Source organism: Populus nigra, chromosome 15, assembly GCF_951802175.1.
Source record: "Populus nigra chromosome 15, ddPopNigr1.1, whole genome shotgun sequence".
NCBI lineage: Eukaryota > Viridiplantae > Streptophyta > Magnoliopsida > Malpighiales > Salicaceae > Populus > Populus nigra.
Genome location: NC_084866.1, coordinates 2,022,754 through 2,039,708, shown reverse-complemented (window position 1 = coordinate 2,039,708; position 16,955 = coordinate 2,022,754). Strand labels below are relative to the sequence as shown.

Genomic DNA, 16,955 nt, shown 5'->3' with positions numbered 1-16,955 from the left:
AATTTTTAAAAAATAAAAAAAAATTATTGGCATGCATTTTAGCACGAAAAGCTATTTGAAAAGCAACCACAACCATACTGCCAAACAAACCCGAAAAGAGGTGGGACTTCGAATGGTTGATTCATAAACCATGTCTTCATTCCACTTCTTGGATGCTCGTACGCAATGTTTTTGCAGCAAAAAAGTTAGCAAATAATCTTGTTTAGAGAATTATACTTATTTATGATAAATAGTGATGTATTAACTACGTATTTGGTTTTACTTTCTAAAAATAATTAATTTTTTTTATTTTTTTGTTTTAAATTAATATTTTTTTTGTATTTTTTAGATTTTTTATACTGATGTTAAAAATAATTTTAAAAAAAATTATATTATTTTAATGTATTTCTAAATAAAAAAATATTTTAAAAAATAATTATGACCATACTTACAAAAACTGTACCAAATTTTTTCATTTTCACAGTTGATTATTTTGATATTAATTTTTTTGTTAATGGAGTTGCTTATATTATTTATTGATAACGGTGCAATCATATATTTTGCCAAACATATACTAGGAATTTTTAGATGTTTTTGACACATGTTGTCAGTATAAAAATGGCTGTGAATGCATATTTCTTTTTTATGACATCATTAAATTCCAAATAAACATGCATTCAGGCTATTGATTGTGCTGCTGCTGCTGCTCTTATTATTATTATTATTATTATTATTATTATTATTATTATTATTATTAGATGTATAACTTGATTAATAAAAATAATTATGAAGATAGAAGAAACTATATTTACATGAGTTTTTAAGGTTTGCTTGACGTTGAGTTTCGGGAATTTTTTTTAAAAAGTTAAAAATATTTAATTTTTTTTAAAATTAATATTTTTAATATTTTCAGATTATTTTGACATGTTGATATCAAAAATAATTTTAAAAAAATAAAAAATATTATTTTAATATATTTTAAAATAAAAAATACTTTAAAAAACAACTTTTACCACACTTTCAAACACACTCTATTCCTTCTCCTAAAACTGCAGTTCTGGTTCCTAGCAGGCCGCCTAGAGGCTGGATTCAGATTAATACAATGGCTCTAGTTATCATTGTTTGTTTTCCTTTTAATTTTTTTTAAATTATCATGGACATCGTTTTTTGTCTTTTAATTTAATTTATATGATTTTATTGTTTATTTTTTATATTTAATTAAAATAAAACTAATATATTTGATTTATTCATATCTATAATCTAAGTTGTATATTTTTCAATTTTTTAAATATAATATCTAAACATTATTTTTTATATTAAAAAAAAGCCACGGATCCACAGTTAAACCTTCCAAGAATTTTAAATTTTAATTTCAAAGGTGTCCTTGGTGACAAAACCACGAGATCTAGGACACCAAAAATCAAAACTACTTGCCATATTAAACCTTCGATGGGCACTTTTATTTGGGATTTGAAGCTTTCTTTGTCATGACTTTTGTTATCCTGCTACGAGGTTGATGAAAATTTCATGCTGCCGAGCTCATTAGAAAAGCTTTGTTTCGGGACGGGAATGGCGGGACCATTTTGTACGAGAGAGAGGGAAGGTGTAACCGGGTCCATGAATTCATGATCACACAATAACTTGTCCTTTTAGAATAGAGCAAGATCATTTCCCATGTATTATGTTGAGGGTCGGATAAAAAAAAAAAATTGGATGTAAAGTAATAATGTAAATATTATTAATGTATTTTTTTAAAATAAAATTAATATTATATAAGGATTGATTTGATATGATCTTGTTAACTTGATAAGTCAAAACACAACTCAAATAACTGATAAAAATATGGTTAATTAAAACAAAAATCAAGAGGATATCTTTATTTAAATTTTAAAACAACAATATATTGGATTAATCTGTCAAAGTTGCTACTTAAATCATGAGACCCTGATAACCTATAGAAAATAATTTTTTAAAAAAATATTAAACTCAATTCTTAATCAATCCAATATTTAAGAATGAAATTGAAAACAAAATTTAACTAAAAAAAATGAACAGAGTTAACATGAGTTAAGCTCCTAAACTTGGATTATGAGATTGAGATAACCCCATAGAAAGTAAGTTAAAATAAATTATGAAATTTAATTATCAATCAATTCAAATTTAAAGGATGAAATTAAAATAAAAATAAAAAAGGACACAAAAGAAACCCGAGTCAACTAACCAAACATATGACCCCGGACATGAGATCGACAACCTCATAGAATGTAAACCGAAAAAATTATGAAGCTTAATTCTCAATCAACTCAATATTGAAGACTGAAATAAAAAAAAAACAACTAAAAAAAGGATAAAAAAAAACAACTAAAAAAAGGATAAAAAAAAACATGAGTCAACCGACCTAACTCGCGACCTGGGTTATAAGACTGTAATAACACTATAGAAAGTAAATAAAAAAAATGAAATACAATTCTAAATCAACCAATATTGAAGGATTAAATTAAAAAAAAAAGACAAAAAAAATTGGCTCAAGTCAATTTGGATTAACTTGGCAAACTCGGGTCAAAAGACAAGAATAACTCCATAAAAAGCAAATATAGAAAAACTATAAAGTTCAATTCTCAATCAATCCAATGTTGAAGGATGAAATTAAAAAAAATTAATTAAAAAAAACAAAAAAAACCTAAGTCAATTTGGCTAATTGACAAAACTCGCGATCCAAATCAAAGGATCGTGATAGCCCCACAGAAAGTAAATACAAAAACAATTATGAAGGTCAAATTAACTCAATGTTGAAGGATAAAATTGAAAAAAATAATTAATTAAAAAAAATAACCCGAGTCCACACAACTAATCCGCAAAACTCATAATTTGGGTCACAAGATTGAAATAACTCCATAAAAAATAAATTATAAAATTAAATATCCACTAAATCCAATATTAAATGATGTGACTGAAAAGAAAATTAAATTTTAATTAAAAAATATAAAAAATCCTAAAAAAATATTGAGAACTAAAATAAAAAATTTCTTAATATTTCATGAGTGATACATGTCAATTTACAATCTAGACTTAATCCAATGTGCGGAACGTGGTAACACTTAAAGTGTTATAATGCATGATTGGTGTGCTTCCTTTTCTTTTAAATGGAATACACTACTCGAGCAATAATGAATGGATTGTTTAGGAATGAATTCTTGTAAGACTTAAGAAAAAGAAAATCAGTAGATGCTCACTTAACAAATTCCGACATTCGGTATATGTTTGGAAGTATGGTTGTGGTTTTTTTTTAAAGTGTTTTTCACTCGGAAATACATTAAAATAATATTTTTTTTATTTTTTAAAAATTATTTTTATATCAATACATCAAAATAATTTTAAAATACTAAACAAATATTAATTTAAAGCAAAGAAAAATATAAAAAAAATTTAAATTTTTTTAAAACACTTTACAAATATAAAAACAAACAAGGACATTAATGCTAAGCTATTTATTAATTAAAAAATAAAAAAGAAAAGACAGCGAAGATAGGGTTGTACTTGTAAATATTTGTTAGAGCATATCGACTATTATTAAGTTGAATATTGCCCGCAGGGCTGAATCTGAATTAATTGAAAACAAAAGGGTTTGGTAAAATATTCCACCAAAAATACCTAACAAAGTTAAGAATTTAGACTTTTTCATGCGTGTGGTCTCCACCTCTCAGGCTTTGAATTGGTCTCTGCTCTATTGGTTAGGAAAGAGACTTTCCTAACCTTTTTTTTGGATCATAGCAAAAATTGGATTGGACCCGTTTTAGGCCACTGGCCAATTTCTTCAACGGTTGGACGAAGTCGATAGAGACCACAACCAAAACCATATTTCACGTTTTGCTAGTCAAGGGACCATGGCTAAAACCACATAGTCATGACCGTCGTCAACATTTCGATCACTAATGGATCACAGGGAACCCATTAATTCGAATAAATCATGCTGTGTCAAGCACACTGCAATAAATTTTATTTATAAGAGAGCCTCTTTTGGCTTTGAATGTAGTGACCTTGAAGGCTTGTAAATTGTGCAATTTGTCAAATTGGGTATAAGCTATTTTTGGGTATTTTCCCCCGCTATGCCCTTTTTTTTTTAAAAAAATAACTCATGAGCTTACTAGGGTATATAAAGTTATCTACATAATTGGTTTATGCTACGCTAGTGGTCGGATAAAAAAAATCTTAGGGGTTACTAATATTTTTTCTTGTAGAAAAAAATTAAACCATGTGAGAAATGACTCAATGTGATTCGGTCATATTGGTGGGTCTAAAATGAACTTGAATGACTGATAAAAATATAATTTGACTCAAAATAAATATTTCAAATGAATTTTTTTTTATAAATACTGAGATAATAATATATTGGATTGATTTAGATTTACCTGAGTTAACTTGTCAATTTATATATTGAGTCATGATACTATAATAAACCCATAGAGAATAAATCAAAATAAATTATGAAGATCACTTGTCAATAAACTTAAAATTAAAAGATAAAATTGAAAAAAAATCAATTAAAAAATAACAAATAAAAACTTGAGTCAACTAGGTTAACCTATCAAAATTATGACTTAGGTTATGAGATTAAGATAATCTAATAAAAAAACAATTGAAACAAGTAATTAAGCTCAATTTTTAATTAATTTAATGTTGTAAATGAAATTAAAATAAAATTAATTAAAAAAATGACTAGAAAAAACAAACTAATTATTCTTTTAATTTCAGTACATGAAGAATAATTGAAAACATTACCTTTGTAAAACAAGAAAGAAAAAGCCAAGAACTACTGTATCCTCTGAAATTCTAACTCTTTACTGTTAGATAATGACCAAAGAGCAATTCAAACAACATGTAATTCAGACGGCAGCTCTTGTTCTTGTTCATGTTCAAGTAACCAATCAAAGACACTGACATATTTATCATATGAAAACAATAGACTCCCTCACCATCTTAATCTGTGTTTTGCTCCATGGCTCACATGGGCTGCAAACCTAGCAAGTCATTCTTCCACACTAATTTAAGCCTTAACAGTATGTTTGACAACAGACAAAAAGGTATCAGAACATCAGATATTCAGTACTGAACAAACAAAAATTAGTCTTAGATTACACTAATCATCAACCCCAAAAGCAAAAATCACTTCTCTTACCTGGTTCTGGGATAAACAAAATATCTCCTTCCTGGATTGTCTAGCCTATTCAATATGGCAGTCCTAGCTGTGTTAGCTTTAAACCGAGAACATGTTGTAAGAAGTATATCTCCATGTTGAACCAGCTTGTCGATTACCATGTCTGCATTGTTAGAACAGCCACATAAAAGATCGAGAGTCACTACTAGCGATGGAATCAACACCTTTTCTGGCATTGCAACCACAGATGTACCAAATCTCAACGAAATGGTCTCCCAAGTATCCCCACTTTAGACCTCGTAGTCGAAGTGCCAGGTGAAGAATCTGTGCTCAGCCAGACAGCTGCAGTTTATCATAACTAAAAAACCATCAATGGTTCTCTTCACCATATCATCATCTACATTGAATAATGAAGCTGTTTCATCGAGACTCCTCAACGTATTTGGAACATGGTACAATGAAGCAGGGCATGATGCACCACTTAAAGACACGCGTTACATTGCACTGGAGAGACATGAAAGCTGTGGCAAAAGCTAAAGAGAGAGATCAAAATTACGAAACTAACAAAAGTGTCCTTACTTACATAACATGGGAAACGCATTTTCCCAGTTAGTAATCAAACTTGCTCCTCTCTCTTTTATTGATCACTACCTCAAGCAAACATTAAATACCAACTAGTTACATTGAAAAATACAGGAGAAAGTTTGTGTTCTTTCTCTCGAAGAAATAGCAAAAGACATCTTTTTTTCATCAAAATGATCAATGGAGATAGACATAAGTAAAAGGGTCTCAAGAGTGAGTGAGAGATAGAGAGGAGGCGTTACCAGGTGGGTGGTTAGATAAATGATGTTGAAAGAGAAGTTGGAATGGTTTGATATTATGTTAGTAGTTTTGGTTTAAAGTATTTTTTATTTAAAAATGTATTAAAATTAATAATATTTTTTATTTTTTTAACTTACTTTTAAAATAAATTTAAAGGAACGAGGTTTTAATTCCCAATCGTAGCATAAGTAGTCTATACTCTATAGCCAAGAATTCGACCTGGATTCTCGAATTGTAATTTGATGTCATTTATTTATTTTTGTACCATGTTTTCAACATCCTAACACTACAGCCGGCCTTTGTTTTCTTGTCTGTCCGTTTCTTTACGATAGCTCATATGTCTCATATTGTTATATATTAAATATATATTACCAACATATCAGCAGGCGTTTGTAGTCCAACGGTTAGGATAATTGCCTTCCAAGCAATAGACCCGGGTTCGACTCCCGGCAGACGCACTTTTGCATTTTTTTCTCTTATTTGATCTCACTAAACTCTTCCTTTAAGATTTCATTTTGGCCCCTGTAGTATTTAAACTCTTACTTTCAATCCATATTTTCCAAAAAAAATTCAATATAGAGCTTTGTTGTTAAGTAGCTGATTTCAATTTAGACAAGATCATCTTTTTAAATTTTTTTTGTTGGACTTTCAAGAGTTTCTAATTGTCAAAGAATCATCTCAACCTAATAGTTTAAGTTATTAGGTGAGGTCTCAAGATATAATTTATATTATTCTCTAACACACCCCTTCAAGTGAAAGTTCTTTGGGTTTGAAACTTGTATAGGACTACACTATCTTGTGTTTAATTTTTATCATATAAATGAGGATGGTGAGGTTTGAACTCCTTATCGTTTGGTCATCAAGGTTCTGATATCATGTCAAAAAACTATCTCAGCCCAATAGTTTAAACTGTTAGATGAGATCCCAAGATATAATTTATATTATTTTTTAACACTAACTTTATAGGAAGTGTCAACAACATGTACTGAGTTTAGATAGAAAAAAGATAGGAGAAAAAAGTTGTTAAAAAAAAATAGCATTTTGGTAAGTTGTCTAACTTTTTTTCTGATACATTTGTGAAGGGAAAAAAAAATTATGTATAAGATATTTATAGGAAAAACATGTCATAATTTATTATCATCGTAAAACAATATCATTAGAGCCACAACAATTGCAAAAGCCAACAACATCATCAAACCAAACTTTAACAACAAAAGATAGTATTGGAACTTGTATGAAACTTAAGAGTTAATATTGCAAAATTTCAATCTATAAGGACCAAAGTGGAACATTGCAAAATCTACAAAGTCTAAAATGAAAGTATTTTATATATATAATTATTTCTTAATAAACTGATCCATCCACAAATCTTAAAATTAAGTGTCTTGGGTTTTCGTTTTTGATCAAAGGAATTGTGTGTTTATGTTATATATTTAATTTTTTAATACAATTTTTGTAACTATCAAATTGGTCTTGCAGGCAGTGAAACAAGGAGACACCATTTTTGGTGGTCAATACCTCTTCACTGGAAGTGAAACTACTTCTGTATGGCTGGAGGTAAGAGAATTACATCTGTTGCTAGTCATTGATTATAGTCTTCTGTCCAGTTCTTTCCTAGTGTAAATGTTATTTAATCCATTGTCTGAAGGGAAGTGGGATTCTTGCTTGCTTATTTATTAACTATTTCACAATGGTCTTAGCTTGTGTGGGTGATTTTATGAAGAATATGCCTTCTCGCACACAAGCATGTCTGGTTACAAAACCATGCTTGTACATGACTAGCGGAGATTTTCCTGGAATTGAATTGAGCAGGCTTCTGAGGTGAAGGGCTATGATGTGGTCTGTGTTATAAAGAACTCAGCAACTTTGGCTGGATCTTTATTCACTTTGCATGCCTCCCAAATTCGTATTGAACTTCCTACTCTTTCAGATAAAGACAAGGAGGTCAGTCCTGGAACTAATTTTTTTTTTTTTATTAATATGGATATCTAGATCAGCTTGCACGTACCTCGATTAATTCCATAGGCCCTGAAGTTAACGACCATCTAAATTTCCAATGGCCTTGTGGTTTATAGAACTCGAACTGGTGATTTCTAAAGAGTAGATTTAAAGCTTGACCGGTTGGATTACACCCGAGTTTCTCGGAACTAATTTCTTCAATTTAACAGTGGATGTCATGTAATATTTATCCCTTTTCTTTCACGAGTTATAATATAAAACTTGTCACCATACGATTGAAAAAATATATCGATCTTTTCATTATTCATATGAACCAACTCTTGGGTTCTAGTTGTGTTTATAATTCTCTTTCCATCTTTCTTTGATACATGGGAAAGAGTCAGAGTCTTTAACTCCAAACAAACATTAACTTATGTAGCATCCTGTCCTCTCCTGCCTCTTTTTTTTTTTCTCACCTATACATGTATGTACAAAAAAAGGTGTACGATAAAATTAACAGCTGAAAAACGTACACAAAATGCAGATGGAAATTAAGGAAATGGAAGTAAAATTCTATCTTCAACACCCACAAGAGCCCAACTTTATATGTCAGAATCTTCATGGTGGACAACAATCTCATCAAGGACCATCTCTTCAGGGGTTGACTGCAACAAGACATCGTCACTTTTAGACCCAAAATCAGTTGCGGACCTTGTGGTTGAAGCAGAGGAAGAAAGTGGCACAAAAATTGCATTTGGCCTCGATTCTGGCACCTCCATCAGAGGCTCATCGGGGTTCAAGAAAATCTGCTCTACTTTTCTAATAGTTGGACGACTCTTAGTGTCAGGATGCAAGCAAGCAATTCCAACAAGTAACGTCCTCTTCACTTGTTGTTCATCATACTTGCCTTCTAGCATTCGGTCAACACCTTCGAGCAATGTTTTTCTTCCATGTAAACTCCATACATAATCTAGTAAACTATTTTCTTCGAAAATACCCCTTGACCGTTGTCCTGTCACGACTTCTATTACAACCATTCCAAAGCTATAGACATCAGATTCTGGAGCAGCCTTTCCTGTGTAAGCTACTTCAGGAGCCAAGTATCCTGGAGTGCCAGCAAGCATTGTTGTAACTGCAGAATCGCTTCTGAGCAATCTTGCAAGGCCGAAATCGCCTAAATGAGCATTGAAATCGGAGTCCAACATTACATTATTCGGCTTAACATCTCGGTGAACAATAGGATGGCCACATTGCTCATGGAGGTAAAGTAATGCTGATGCCAGGCCTGTTAATATTTTGTACCTAGTGTTCCAGTCAAGAAAGCGCCTGCCGATGTAGCAATCAAGGCTGCCGTTGGGCATGTATTCGTAAACCAAAAGAAGTTGCTCGCGCTCGTGGCACCAGCCTTGGAGTTGCACTATGTTCTTGTGCCGCATACGCCCTATGGTGCATATTTCTGCCAAATACTCCTTTTCACCTGCTCAATAATGCACTTGGAATTTACTGCATGTTTCTGATTACAGAATCGTTTGGAAATTTCAAAGTAATAAACGACTAAAGCTTACCTTGTCTTGAAGTTGCTGAGATCTTTTTTACTGCTAAGATCATGGGAGGATCCGAGGAAATGACACCTTTGTAAACATTTCCAAAGCCACCAGTTCCTAACAGGTTTTCTTTGCTGAATTTAAGAGTAGCCTTTGAGAGTTGTCTATATGTAAACATTTTGGGTGCATTTGCTGCTCTCATTGACCGGCTTTCAATTTCAGCTCTCCTTTTACTCCTCTCTTTTCTCTTCCTTAAATCCCTTAAAGCAAGCGGTAAAGTGAATAGTATCAGCACCCCCAATCCTGCCACGACAATTGCAACAGTCAAGAAGAACCTTTTTCTATTTTCTTTCTCAGAAGCTTTCTTCAAGTCTGGCAATGATGTTGACTGAAAAGTCCAATTCAAAACCTCATGAGCCTCTGAGAAAGGCCCTGTAGCGGCTGTGAAGCCTACATAAACAGAATTCGGAACCCATTTTGACATGTCAATAGACTGATTCAGGAAACTCACTAGTGGGTTCCCTGCATATGCAACAAATATTTGGAGCTCCTCCGTCGAGCTATCGTAAACAATTTGAACCGTGATATCTCTTCCACTTGTAAGGTAAATGCCTGTTCTGTTCAGACTCTTAGCTACTACTGGATTTGTTATGCTTGTTGTATCAATGCCCATATGGTTTCCATCTGGATCGAACTCATTCGGATAAGTGTCAAGCTCCACAGCTATCTGTCGAGTAACACCACCTGTCTCATTTCACACAGAAAATATTCTTACGAATTAAGCTCTTGATTAGGATCAATCAATTATTGAGCTACATGAATTTTCCTCCTGATGCATTTAGATTTGTGATGGACTAAACTATGCAGATACTCAACATCAACACATGATCTAATCGAAAAACTTATATATGCATGCAGTTTATAGTGGAGATTCACCTTCTGTTGACTTATCCAGGACTCCAAGATATGAGCCCTTGCTATCAGGTGGAGAAGGACTGTTATTCTGAGCCATAATAAACGTCATCCCATCTCCATTGGTGGTCGTATTTGGAAAGGTAAAAATCCTGACTGTGAACGTTGTATTGATATACGCGGGCCATGCAATCACAGGCTGATGAAATAGAACCCTGCCTATCTGGTCCTTCAGCACAGGTTGTGTCGAGTTCGAATCGACTGGCAGTGGTTCTGGTGTAAGTTTCAAGCGCCTGTCGCCAACGCTTACTGAGCCCATACATATCAGGGTAGTATTGCAACTATGATCAGCATCGAACGAGGGGTACGAGAAGGATGTCTCCTTCACACTGGGATCTAAAGAAGCTTGGTTTAGAGCTGCTTCATTGAGAAAGATGCAGATTAGGAAGAGAAGAATACCCATTGCTGTGGCTACAGAATAGAGCCCAAGACTTCTGTTATTTTTCTTACACATATATAAGTCCTGACTCGATTCTACAGGCAATTGAAGTGTCTGTTGTAATGTAGTGTTGTTTTCTAGTTGAAAACAGTGATGTTTGAGGAGAGATTCGGATTATTGGACAGTATAAATTCCTCTTTTTGTATGCATTTGGAAAGCTGTGAATGGCCGGCACTCTTTTGAAACTTGAGACCCAAGAAATGCAATTACTCCTAATCTTCTCACTTTCATTGTTTTGGAAAATTGACAATTGATGTAGACAAAATTGACAATTCAACAAGTAGAACAAATTCAAAACACTTACCGGGAGAAGAAAAAATGAAACTACTTCTAGTATCGATCTTATTTATTTAATTTACTTAGGTCTTATCAGTTTAGAATGATGAATTATTAAGAAACTCCCACAGATTTTTTTCTCCCAAGATTGCAGAGATTCTCGACGATTTGGTCCATTTTCTAGAATGCACAATGAATCAATTTTATGTTCTATAAGATTAACATGGTGTCATTTACCAAATATATATATATATATATATATATATATATATATATATATATATATATAGATAGATAGAGAGAGAGAGAGAGAGAGAGAGAGAGAGGAAAGATTTTATCGGCATTTTTCAATACCAACAAAATGGATAATGTAATATTGTCGTCAAAAACTTGCTCGTCAGAGTTTTCTACTTTGTCAGCATTTCCGTTGTTGTTTTCATTTATTTATTTTTTAATCTCTGAAGCTACCAGTAGTTCCACCTTACCAGCATTATCCATCTCATCTGATTCTTCTAAAGATTTTCAATACGTACAAATGGATCTTTACACCTTAGAGTATTTGTAGCTGGCAGAAATCAAGCAATATACCTCTTCAATCCTTCTTTGAAGTTTTAAAACAAATTCCAATTATATTCAATCCACCAATTCGTATCCCTTTTTATATGCTCACAAGCATTACGAAAACCTGAGTTGATCCTCTTAACATATGACCCAGATTTTATCTTAGGTTGACTTTAAAATCGAGTTTTAAAACTATAAAATAATATTTTTTATTCATACGTCAACTCGGGTTGACCGTAACCTAATCCTTACCCCAATTGACTTCTAAGTTGGATTTTAAAATTATAATGATAATCATTTTTAATCTTACATTGACCCGGGTTGACCCTCCTAACCTATGAACCTTGTTTTTTTCCAAGTCAAACCCCGAGTTGAGTTTTAAAACTATGATCATAATCATTTTTGTTTTTATGTGAACTTGGGTCAACTGGATTGACCCTCCCGACCCGTGACTCGGGTTTTACCCTAAATCGACCCTTGAATCGAGTTTTATAACTATAATAATAATTATTTTATTTTTATATTGACCTGGGTCAACACTTAACTTGGCCCGTGACCCCGGACGGCCTAAAGAGTTAGATTTTAAAACTATGATAGTAACAATTTTTTTTCTTACACTAATTTGAGTCAACTCGATCCATGATACGAGCCTTACTCCGAATCAACCCCCGAGTTGAGTTTTAAAACTATAATAATAATTATTTTTATATTTACTTATCTGAATTAGACAATTTAGAAATTGAGAGTTTTTTACAAAAATATTTTAAGAATAAAAAAATTATTTTTTTTAAAGATATATCCTCCATGTACCTCTTTTTTTGTTTTGGAAAAACAAAATTTTATTCTAAAATTATTACAAAAATAGATTTATTTTTATATATTTATCTTTATATCTTCAACTAAACACATTTTTGTTTTCATTCTTTCCATCCCTATTATTATGAAATGGTAACAAAACACTACCTAAATGATATAAAAATCTTTATTTGGTGGAATTATCACACAAATGCTTTATTGACCATTACTTTAAAAATCAATTAGAACAAATTATATTATTCATCAAAACTTGAAAAATATTATTAAATAGTCTTTTAAACTAATACTTTATTTATATAAATTGAAGAAAACAACCCTAATTTCATCCAAAGCACATACCATAATTAACAACTAATAAATTAATAAAAGAGGCATCATATAATTAAGTTGTTGAAATTGCAAAAATCAAGTCCAAGATTACATTCTTAGCAAATTACTGATTCATTCATTTGAAGCACGACCCAAAAAAAAAACCTTCCAAATTCCTTGTAGAAAAACCTTGAGGTGACCAAAACCTGAGAGATATCAGACAACAGAAGGGGATGAGAGTAAAAAGGAAGGAGGGCTAACAATGCCAATAGAGGAGAATGTATCAGAAAAGGTCAACATACGCAGCCATCAGGCACCTACAAGAAATAGCTTGGCACAAGATGTCTGATTGGATCGCCATGACTGCAAGTAAAAATCCCTAAAGAAAAACAGTTAAGCTCTCCAGTCAGTATCCTGCTACTGATAGGCAGGGCACATTCGGTGCAGTAAACCAAGATGTTCCCCTAGTGTGTTCGCAATAGGCATAAGTAGTTTTTCCTGGATCCAATGAGGTTATGTTGATATTGTCCATTACAATATTGATACAACCTCTGTCACTGCAGTCCAATCTGATTGCTTCTTCATCTACAGTGTTCCTTGGAAGCCACTGTATGTCACGTCGCTGACTTGCAGTGCTGTCGACTGCATCAGAAATCAGAAATCATCCATCTGTTATATTTTCATTCAAGATTATGAGATACTTTGATGTAATGGCCATTTAGTGTTTGGCTTTACCGAGTTTCTGCAGTTATTGACACCATCGCAGTAATACTGATCAATTATGATAGGATTTTTAGATGCTACAAGCGTGATTTGCTCATAGGAAATCTTCCTTGCATACCCGGATCCTCCCTGAACAAAAGAAAAGTAATCAGATAACTTTCATATCTCATTCGTTAATGGGTCCAGTATCACTTTGAAACATGTTTTCTACCGGCTATGTCTTGATTCTTGCCGCGTTTTGAGTCCCGGTGAAGCTACAGTTCCGAACATGCACCTCTTCCACTGTATCATACTGTCCATCCTTTCCTAAACTTCCTACGCTGTCAAATAGCAAATTATCAGTCAGGCACAATTTTCACGTTTGAACCATCGTGCTTGTGTGGTAGCCAGATTTTTATTCTGTAAAGTGCTGTGGAGGAAAGAGAGGTTTTAACTAGGATGGCAAGTGCAATCAAAAGGAAGGTTTTCCACAAACCTAATGCCATGGCCTGGTCCACAGGCAATGTTGGTGATGTTGATATAAGAGCAGCCACCATTGATAGCAACAGAGTCATCGCCTACATATGCAAATGCATAAATAGCTATCAGCCAAATGCATCAGAAATGAGGAGGTAATTAAGAAGCATAAGTTTCTCCAAATCAAAATCACCAGTTGCTATCATAGAATCTTGAATATGAACATTGGTCGATCTAGCCATGTCGATTCCATCCGTGCTGGGACTGTTTTCAGGTGCAGCGATATTAAGATTAGAGATAAGGACACCATTGCAATCATTGATTCCTATATGGCCTTTTGGGCTGTCAACATGAGTTAGACCACTAAGCTGAAGATCATCACATCTCTCGAAGTTCAGAGCCTGCAACGTTCTCGATTGCTTTTTCAGTAATTTGACAGAAAATGAACCTCGACGGTGTAACAAATCCGAAAACAAATATGTTCAACTTTTCAAATATTGAAGAGTTGATTCCCAGCAAAGAAAGCTTCAATTGGAAGAGGTATACTTACTATACTGGGAGGGTTGCAGGCTATCTTACGGGCCTGAAGATTAACAGAACAATGAGTTGATATAAATTTCTATCTGATGAGCATTTCAATAAACTGAGAGAGAATTCAGGAAAGTGAGTGCATTTAGCAGTAAGTATAGATTATGACATTTAAGCTGCTGGCTTGCATAGCACGCATCCACCAAACCGAACCCTGGCCATCAATTAGTCCTGATCCATACACATTGAGATTGGCTACGCCTACAAAGCCTATCCAGTAATCTGCTTGACAGTTATTCCATTCCTCAATGGTGTTGGGAGCGATGATTTTCCCTTGAACCTGTACTCTTAAGAGTTGACAAGACAAAAACTTAAATCCAGATTGCAGGTTAATCGGCAAGGTCAATTTCACAGGCAGTTTGTGACCTGAAATGTTTTTACCTGGACATGAACAAAGACAGACTTGCAAGGACCCTGGAATTTCACAGGCTGCAGTAAAAATGTTTTCCCTCCAGGTATCTGAAGGGAAGGTGTACCCTGAGCTACATCATCTCCACACAAAGCTTGCCATGCAGATAGAAAGGCCTGAACATGCACATAATCGATAGTTAAGTGACAATAATGAGATACTTGAGAAATCCCCTTGATTAATCCGTCTTCCAAGGCAGAAAGAAGAGATAGAGAAGGACATAGAGACATAAAATAAATATCTCTAGAACAGTTTCGAATGAAATCTCCATCTCTTCTGTCCAAAAACAATAACCAAACATTACTTAAAAAACAAATGGCAATGGATTGTTAACTAATCAACATTACGAAAGCATGTATGCATGTAAGAAGAGCTAAAGTATATACATTGGTATCATCAATCCGGCCGTCTCCTATGGCACCAAAATCAACCACATTAAAAACCTTTTGGCCATGTCCAATGCCAAAACTAGACGCAGCAATGCAAAGGATCAAAAAGCTGAAATAAACATCCTGCATTCAAAAACTACAATTGTGAACAGTAATGACAAAAATAACAGTAGCTTCTGCGGCGGGGGTAGCGGCGGCGGCGTTGCAAGAACATGGAAGGGAGATCACCATGAATTAAGCAGTGCTTACCATCATCTATCTTTCTAATAAAGGGACTCGAGTATGAAAGCATTAAGCATTAATGTGATAGATAGCATCTTCTTTATTCCAGTATTTATGAATCCTTAGTAAGCAGTAGACAAACTATGTATAAAATTAATGGATTTTTAATTATACTAAATAAATGTCATACTTAAAGAATTAATTAACTTTTCTTTCCTATATATGCATGTATTTCATATTCTTTAATTGGTTGCTGTTGCAGACTAAGAAATCGGAAACCAAAAATCTTCTATTTATGAAAAGTAGAATATTTCCTATTAGGAGTAGGAAAAAATATCTTTTCTAAAAAGAAATAACTAACAATTTTTTTACAGAGAAATAATTAACAGATTCAAATTGTGACTTTTTTTTGTTCCACATATTAATTAAAAAAAACTCGGCTCCATCACAATTGCAATATTAAGAAAATTTGGCCCAAAAAATCAATTGAGATTTTAAATCCGTCTCTAAAAGTTAGATTTCCAAGTTAGTTTTGGAAACAAAATAAATTATATGCAAAGCTAGGAAGGAATGGAGAAGATTTTTGGAAAAAAGACTCCATCAACTATATACAACCAATAATTGGTTTTTAACAATCTTTCTCTAATAATATATCTAAAAAAAATTGTTTAGCAACCCGGCCTGCTACCTGAGAGAATACACACGTCTGCTACCTAACAGCAAGTCCAAACACAACTATTTATGTGCCAAGCTCGGTCTTCTCTTTATCCCTCCTCTCTCCACTTGGACTCTCTTCTCTCATTTTTCTCTTTCATCTTTTTTTTCTCTAGCTATCCATGTTTTTAAGTTTGACTTTGTACCAACTTTCCTAACATAAGCCACTCTTCCCACCAATAATTTACTCTTAAGCATCAACTTAGTAATCAATGACAAGATAACACATCAACCAATAACTCATTTTCTAAGAAATGAGATATTCCCCATTATTTTTTCTCTCTATCAGGTAAGCTTATATGACTTTTGATATTTATAAATATCATATTTTACCAAGTAAGAAGATAGATTCACCCAAGCATACTTGACACTATATATTACTTTCTTTGCTCAACACAAACACTATCTTCTCACACTATCTTCTCACACATGTCTTTTTTCACACACATTTCTCTTATATTTGTTAACTTAAGCAATCGAGAATCCTTTGTCCTGATAAGAAACTTGTTTTACATATTAGTCACCAACTTGGGACTTAGCCAAAAAAAAGTCACAATGTTTAATACTCCAAGCCTCCAACTCACAATGTCTCAGATTTTAATCCTTACCCATATGATTAATACACTAATTCTTATTGACTTTC

At 33.0% G+C, this 16,955-nt stretch overlaps 2 protein-coding genes and 1 non-coding gene across 3 annotated transcripts; 1 reads left to right on the top strand and 2 right to left on the bottom strand.

The window, feature by feature from the left end:
* Positions 1-6,342: 6,342 nt before the first annotated feature.
* Positions 6,343-6,414, top strand: TRNAG-UCC (transfer RNA glycine (anticodon UCC)). The gene has a single exon. It is a non-coding gene; the product is annotated as a tRNA-Gly (tRNA).
* A 2,082-nt stretch (positions 6,415-8,496) lies between these two features.
* On the bottom strand, positions 8,497-10,813 carry LOC133674657 (probable L-type lectin-domain containing receptor kinase S.5). The gene is made up of 3 exons (XM_062095871.1): positions 10,375-10,813; positions 9,460-10,182; positions 8,497-9,371 (listed from the first exon to the last, which is right to left on the bottom strand). Exons 1-3 carry the CDS (start codon positions 10,811-10,813, stop codon positions 8,497-8,499), a joined length of 2,037 nt encoding a protein of 678 aa, XP_061951855.1.
* A 2,404-nt stretch (positions 10,814-13,217) lies between these two features.
* LOC133674656 (probable polygalacturonase At3g15720) lies at positions 13,218-15,631 on the bottom strand. The gene is given in 10 exon segments (XM_062095870.1): positions 13,218-13,402; positions 13,405-13,453; positions 13,547-13,663; positions 13,746-13,854; positions 14,010-14,091; positions 14,184-14,391; positions 14,688-14,858; positions 14,960-15,103; positions 15,374-15,499; positions 15,626-15,631. Coding segments are annotated over 10 exon segments (1,197 nt in total).
* Between the last annotated feature and the right edge of the window lie 1,324 nt (positions 15,632-16,955).